Raw genomic sequence first — 7,500 nt, 5'->3', positions numbered from 1 at the left:
TATATATCTCAATGTTTGAGTACGCTTCGCTTCGCGGCTCGGTAAATATCTACCACTAGCCACCTCTACTTCGGTGAATAGTTGTAAACTATCCACACCCGAGCAACTCGCGCGGGATTTGCGCCCGAAAGCATTGTAATCGTTGGAGAAATAATGACTTAAAATCATCTCTTTGTGCTATACTATCTCACTGTTTGGTGTATACTAAAACAACTATGCACCTCAGTGTCGGTGGCTAGTGGTGGATATTTATCTTGCCGCTTCGCGGCTCGGGCAATATCCACCACTGCAACTGCGGTGAATAGTTGCTATTTATTATTATACATATTATAGCTCCTGCGTAATACACTCACCGTGGTACAAAAACCAGCACGCCATTGGCTCTCAGGCTAAAGATGACAGCGTCACAAATCCGCCTTTCGTCATCTTCAGGTAGATCTTGGAAAAATATGCTTTGAAACAGATCAATGGATTCCTTTTGAGCATTCTGGGCAGCCTGGAGAGAGAAATGAACCCGAGATATTCTTTTTAGTGACAGAGTGTATTTTTTCATTCAAATGACGCCGGTAAAACTAATATTGTCCAATCACAAAATCTCATTTATCAATCATGAGGCAAAGTAAATAGTTACAGCCGGCAATAGCGAAGGAAAACGATGGACGCCGTGAATTGCAACTTCTGGCAATGTTTCCCAAGATGGAAACGTTCATTCCTTTAACTAATACTATAGATTTCTTTGTTGGGTAGTCATGAGAATTTGGTGTTATATTAAGATCACATCGTTTAAACTGATGATAATCTTCATTCTCAATACCTGCCTGACTGACATTTCATTGAAATTGTGAGGAGAACTTACATACTGATCACTTCTGGGGAGTAAAAGTGTTAAGCCATTCGTCCAGTGTAACAATTCAAAAACGAAAACTAACCCCGACGATCACTGCGGCGCTTGATTGAAATCGCTCTACTAGCTGAGAATTTTTTTCCACGAACTACTTTAATAAACCACAGGCGTGTAGCGAGGGGGGAAGTTGCAACAGCAGTTTGAATGCTTCCCTCTCTCATATCTTTCGTGTGGCAATACTTCAGTGCTTCCTGGCTCGTTCCCTATTTATTGTACTACAGAGATTGCACGACATTAAAAATCTCGTTCAGTGTTAGAAGGTCCTCAAGTACATTTCATACACGTCGAAGATCATAGCTGGTTGTGCCGGTGGGGCTGCCTTTGTAGGGTGTTTATAATCATGGGCTTGGGCTTCAACGGCCAGGTTCGTGTAAACGTAGAAGCCTCCCGTTAAGTATAAATGAGGCCAGGAATGGATTCGTTTTATATTTGAGCCTATATCGAGCTGGGTGGTGAATAAGGCAGTGCTACATAGTGCCATCCACCAAAGGCTTGGGTTGGCGGTTTTGACTCCTTGGTTCTGGAACACCTAACTCATTTTGCGCCACAGGCACACCAGCCAAGTTACTATTAAGCTATCATACCCTGTGTTTAATGTTAATATGGTGGCAAGTCTCTTGCAGTTCTTTGTTGGATAGGAACCGAGCAATGCTTTCATTTTCAACGGCTTCCATTAAGAGTCTGTGAACCTACCAAAAATGGAGAGTACTTCGAATGAAGTGAAAAAATCGTCAAGAGGTGCAGGATGAATCTTGTGCAATTTTTCCGTCCGTCAACTTAGATTGGGGAGAGATTTGTGACACGAACGTGACAAGTTGTTCGACTAAGTCAACCTTAATTGGTCTGACCGGTGGTACGTGGCGGCCACAGATGGCCTTGGTCACCAGCGGAAGGTTTAGGGCGGGGAGGCCCCCTTTTTTCTTCTATTAGCCTTACCTTTGGGTCTCAAATGCCCAAAGAATGCTAAAGCAGAATCTCAACTAACGTGCATTTACATTGGGGGGAGGGGGTGGTGATAAGGGAGGAGGAAGATATATACTCTTGCGGAAATTTCTTCCGCCCCCTCGCTCTGGATTTTCTGAATCTGCTCTGATCACATGTCTTCTTCAACTGATATGAAAACGTATGACTTGCTCTGATCGATTGATCGCGTACATTTGGGTAATCTATTAGCAAAACCGGTGAGAATTAATGATAACAACAAACAACAACACTCACTATGACGTCTGCGTATCTTCTAATTGGCGATGTGAAGTGTGTGTAGCGATCTAAGGCAAGTCCATAGTGAAAGAAATTCTCTGGTGATAACGAGCCAGTGGAGAAATAAAGTGCATTGGACATTGCTTGAGTTGCAAGAGAGCGAATAATCTGCAATGAAGGAAAGGAAATCATCTTTAAAGCTTCCTGGGCCATGGCCAGGTAGACAATCAAATTGAAAACCAAGGACTGAAACCATTCAAAAATTCTCTCTAAATTAGGCTAATTTTCCACTCGTCGCATTTCGGAAGCCGCACTGATCCTTAAAAAATACAGAAGAAAAACAAATGTTACGCTCGCTGCGGTTTGACATTTTTCAAGCCATACCCTCAGATGCATGAGACCATTTTTACCGTCAATTCGTTTCAAACTTGCAGATTTCCAACCCCACCTTCCTTATTGATACTCACATATCTCCGCCTGCTCTAATTTTCAGAAAAAATATTCGAGTTTTGACCCCAGAAAAGACAGCATCTACAGTGTAAGAACCTACACAGCTTAATCAACAGAATTCAGTTAGCTGTAGGTTATTACCGGTACTCCACTTTTATGTGAAAATTTGCAGCACATACTGGAAAATAAAAGGGGTTGGAACATAAATGCTTTTGTCAGAACATCCATTCCCTTTAATTACCACTATGTATTGCGTTATCCATAAAATGTCACATATAATGGGTAACGCAATACGTGGCGATCAGGCCCAAGAATATAGTATATCGTTCAGACTCATCGATAGACTAGTAGTAGGGCATAGTACAGCGAGCATCTTGATCTGGCATCATGAAGGCGCCCCTTTTCGCACACAGTGCCGTGTTTCGAGCGTCCGGTGGACCGATGAGAGGCAACTCAGTGTATTCGCAAGCTACAAGTAATAGATATTGCACGCTAAGGAGTCTCCTCTAGCTCCATGGGTTGAGCGTCTTAAACAAGCAGGTCTCAAGAAAAAGTGAGTATATAAGCTGATAACACTATTCTACAAGAGCTCAGTAATAACAATCTGTCGGCTCTACGTACCTTGTTGAAGCTAGGATCGTTAGTATCCACACATTCATCAAGAGAGTCTGCCAGGGATTTATTTGAGCTACAAATAAACGAATTAGAAAAAAATGTTTTGTTTTTTTTTTAATTTTAAGAAAAAGAATATTTAACTTGTTCTCAGCTTAAATCTCAGTATAAAAAAATCACAATGCCGTTATCTTTCTTCTTGAGTAAAAACTTTTTCTCTGACTGGATATCTTGATTATGACGAGAAAATTTCATAGCGAGAGACTTTGGGCAAAGATGAACAATGTCCTCCAAAAGAGAATCAGAAATTAGCGGAACATTGGCGTGACTTGTATTGCAGCGGAACCCGTTACAATATACATGTAACACTAAGAGTATCTGAGGGAGCAAAGATAAGTGACGTAGATTCGGAAAGATATCGTTAACTACAGCCAGTAATTCGCCATCTATAATTTAAAGGTGATTGCTAATAATTTTAAGATTATCGATCAGTAATCAGGGAATTGTTAGCCATCAAGAATTGATTAAGTACTCCGTGGTAAAAGCATTTATAGGCACATATATCCTTTGGTGATTTGAAATTTCTCTCAAAGATGATCTTGATTATCGGGCTCAAACTTTCACAGATAGCTAATGCACTTTTACTATTCAGCGCTAGTTAATTTCGTGGCTGATCGATTAGGGACTGAATGTGATGGGCATAAGTTCACAGGGCAAAAATTGTGATCAAGGATTCCTGTATCCTGCATTCCTGAGCAACTCTCTCTCTTTCCACCTTCAATCGTCAGGACCACTTTACCTTGTGTCGATGGAAAACCCCTTGGAAGCAGCACAATGTGTTAAGTTAGCAAAGTGCTGTTTCCTTGGCAATGGATGATGACGAAGCTAAGAGAAAAAGAAGCAGTTTGTGTTTAGCATTTCCTGCACGCAAAATCAAGTGCGCAAATAAGGCGTAGAATTGAAAAAGGGTCCTTACCAGGGCTGAACTAGGAAAACATTCAGCAATTTTCTTGGCAACCCAATGATTTGCGAATATCATACACTCAGCCACAGTCTCGTGAATTTCTAAAGGCTGAAAAAAGATAAGACTTTGCAATACGTGTGAGTTCATTAATCAAGATAAAAGATGAGAAGAGGCTATTTTTATTCACGGTGGTATTTTAAAGCTTAGAGCTTGTGGAGCTAGGTATAGAAAGTAAGTACTGAGTTAAGGAGGCTCGCAAGGGTTTTCCACGGGTAGCAGTGGGTTTCCAACGGAAAGAAATAACAACATTGTCGATCCTTTCAGCAGGGAAGTACTTCGATATTTTGACTAATACTTCTTTTTGACAAACTTGTTACAACCAATACAATCTTGCGAAATTTATGCCCGGAACATTTAAATGAAATCATGATTGAAAAATACAACCAGGGAATTTCTAGCTTAATCATAACCATTACAATTTTCTCAAATTTGATTGGTGCCTTAACTACTTTTTTTTAAAAAAAATATTGTGTAGGGTTGAAATTGGACAGTGAAATCGGACAGTTGGCTGTACTCGGATACCTGAAATCAGACAGTTACATCAGCCAATCATATTAGTGCACTCAGCTTAATCCACCAATCACAGAATTTATCACAATAACCACAGCAACAACCACTTACCCTACCAAACTGGGGATTTCCCAAAATGGACACATTTGTAACATAGGACAGTGAAAAAGGAATGAATTAATTTTGTTTTCTCGGAAAGTGTAATGGTTATGATTAATTGGTAAGAGGACTTCGTGTCATTCAATTCGGTCTGTAATCATACTCGTGATTAAACAAATCGGACTCCCGCTACGTAGTCGTCCGATTTTGTTAATCACTCGTAGGATTACAGACCAAACTGGACTCCACTCAGTCCTATTACCTTTATTAATAACCCTTTGACTCCCAGGAGTGAACAGCATGTAAATTCTCCTCACAATTTCAATGAAATGTCAGTCGGACAGGTATTAAGAATGAAGATAATCATCACCTTAAAGTGGTACTATGATCAAAAATTTACTTCCTTCTTTTTTCCAGATTTTGAAAGTGTGTTTGCTCCACACCTGCCTGGCAAGATTTTGAGATTGGATTTTTGTCCAAAGGCTGTTTACTTTGATTTCACGGTCCGCCATTACTCACGTTCAAAACTGACCGACTGGACCTCAGAGGGTTGGGACTAGCTTAAAAGTTCAGCGTGTAAACGCAGTTTATTATGTATGCAAAACACGAGTTTAAAAATCTAAAAGCCCGAAACTCTCGTGCTGCATATTAATTCAGTCATGTACAAACGCATTGCATTCTTAAACTAGTGAGTCTTTAACGTCATTTTCTCATCGATCCAGCTCTCTCAAGATTTTAAAGTTAGTACTGGCGGACCATTAATATGATAGGAAAATTCCAGTTAAAATAACAAGTGTATTTTTTAAATTACGCCTAAACCTTGGATCACTTAGTGTTTAGTTAACATAGTTTCGAAATCCAAAGAGAAAAAGATTAATTTTTTATCATAGTACCACTTAAAGAGGTGTGATCTTGATATAACACCACATTCTCATTACTACCCGAGAGAAATCTATAGTACTAATTAGGAGAATGAACGTTTCGATCTTGGGAATGAAAGGGTTAAAGATTCAGTGAAAATGCATGACATGTTATTCATTTATACCTTTTTGGGGATTAAATCCTTGACGTCTCTTTTATCGCCAAGTTGAACCTGTACTTCTACACCCTCTAGCTCCAGAGCACCTAAATAACGCAATATCGTTAATTTGAAGGATCCACCAACTTTAGGTTGGTCGCACTGTAAAATGGTCAGGCCAGAGTTGGCTCAGTTGGTTGAAAGCTGGACTATAGCATGCGAGCGGTTGTGGGTTCAACTCACTAAGCCGGAGCAACCCTCAATTTCTTTACTATTCTCACTGAATATTTAATTCGCGCATCGGGAAACAACCTGTTAGATGTTCTGCGTTCCCCGGGGACGCATTACTGCATTGCGAGCTCCCCCGATAAATAGATCAGAACATGCGGTTTCGGTCTTCGGTCCTCACTGTGTCACAGGGTCGACCCCCGAGTCTTATTAAGGTTTGCCCCACCCCCCTCCCCTGGTGTTGGTTGACAACTCCGCTTATCCCTACAGCTATCCTCGCTGTCTACCTCTTATCACAGCAATCCGCGGATCTCCTTCCCATAAATTAGTTTCACGATGTGTTAATTCTTAGAAAGTGAGGATGTAGTACCAAGGCATTTATGTTCATGAAATGTAGCTCATTAAATGTACGCCAAATTTCATGTCCCTAACTATTTACATAACATTATCAACGCAGTTAGTGTTAGGGTTGTTTTTAGTTTTGGGTTATCTTCGCCTTAATTCGCACTTTCCCCCATCCCATAGTGCAATACGCTATGTGGGCTTCTGTACATAAAAACTACACAACTTATTTACTATTGGGACTGTATCATGCCTCAGTGAACTGGATATTCATTCTTTTAATGCAAATGGCCCCCAAATGAACTGTATTATGGGATTTGCGAAAACAGCAAAAATCTTTATTTGAAGAGTGAAGTTAGAGGGACACTACAGTGACAACTACATGCCTGTATTTCTGGACACGTGTGTCGTTGAATACGAAATGAGGCAAGCAAGGCCGAGCATTGATATCTTTGCTGAAACCGAGTGTTGCCTTAGACAATAGAGTTGAAGCTTACAATATTTCGGCTCTATTACAGAGTACGGAAGGCAACTTATTGTAAACGTGGGGACAATTTAAAGGACAATTTGTGATGTTTAAATGAACACCAGCGTGCGTCTAATTAAATGCCTGGACACTAAAATACAATTTATTTGGGCGGCGCTTTCACAGAAACCAATCATCCACGCTAGAGTCGCCAGCTGAAGCCTAATGAATGGCTTTACTTGGAAATTAAACGCTTATTTTCATGTAAAGACTTACCATGCACAGTTCTTCTTGCTTTTATTACTCTTGCGATGTCCATAAGTTTCAGCACAGATTTCCGAATTTCACGCAACCTGAAAATTATATGTCAAATGAAGAAAAGAGAGAACCAAAATCTCAAACAGGATGGCGAATCGAAATGCGGGTGCGAAATGTTTTCATTTAACTGAGAATCAAGTTGGTACCCAAACCCGTCCATGGTCATCCGCTGTGCGGTAAATCCCTGAATGAAATGAGCTATCGACGTAACAGTAAGTTCCAAGTCCAGTCTCAGCTTATAATTTTTCAGACCTCTTTCATTCATTTTTTGTTAACCCTATTCAAATTAGAGCGAAAGTAGATCTATTCTATTACTTTCGCATAACCAA

At 40.3% G+C, this 7,500-nt stretch overlaps 1 protein-coding gene across 1 annotated transcript in view; it reads right to left on the bottom strand.

Annotated features, from left to right (window-relative positions):
• Nucleotides 1-7,500, bottom strand: part of LOC137992487 (DIS3-like exonuclease 1) — a 53,848-nt gene that overhangs the window by 6,573 nt on the left and 39,775 nt on the right. The window contains exons 21-28 of the mRNA XM_068837844.1: nt 7,130-7,206; nt 5,845-5,924; nt 4,143-4,238; nt 3,966-4,051; nt 3,176-3,242; nt 2,123-2,272; nt 1,489-1,593; nt 354-496 (exon numbers count right to left, since the gene is read on the bottom strand). Of these exons, the coding sequence (XP_068693945.1) occupies nt 354-496; nt 1,489-1,593; nt 2,123-2,272; nt 3,176-3,242; nt 3,966-4,051; nt 4,143-4,238; nt 5,845-5,924; nt 7,130-7,206 (804 nt within the window). The remainder of the gene's footprint in view (nt 1-353; nt 497-1,488; nt 1,594-2,122; nt 2,273-3,175; nt 3,243-3,965; nt 4,052-4,142; nt 4,239-5,844; nt 5,925-7,129; nt 7,207-7,500) is intronic.

This window comes from Montipora foliosa, chromosome 2 (genome assembly GCF_036669935.1).
Source record: "Montipora foliosa isolate CH-2021 chromosome 2, ASM3666993v2, whole genome shotgun sequence".
Taxonomy (NCBI): Eukaryota; Metazoa; Cnidaria; class Anthozoa; order Scleractinia; family Acroporidae; genus Montipora; species Montipora foliosa.
This window is presented reverse-complemented; position numbering and strand designations above follow the sequence as displayed.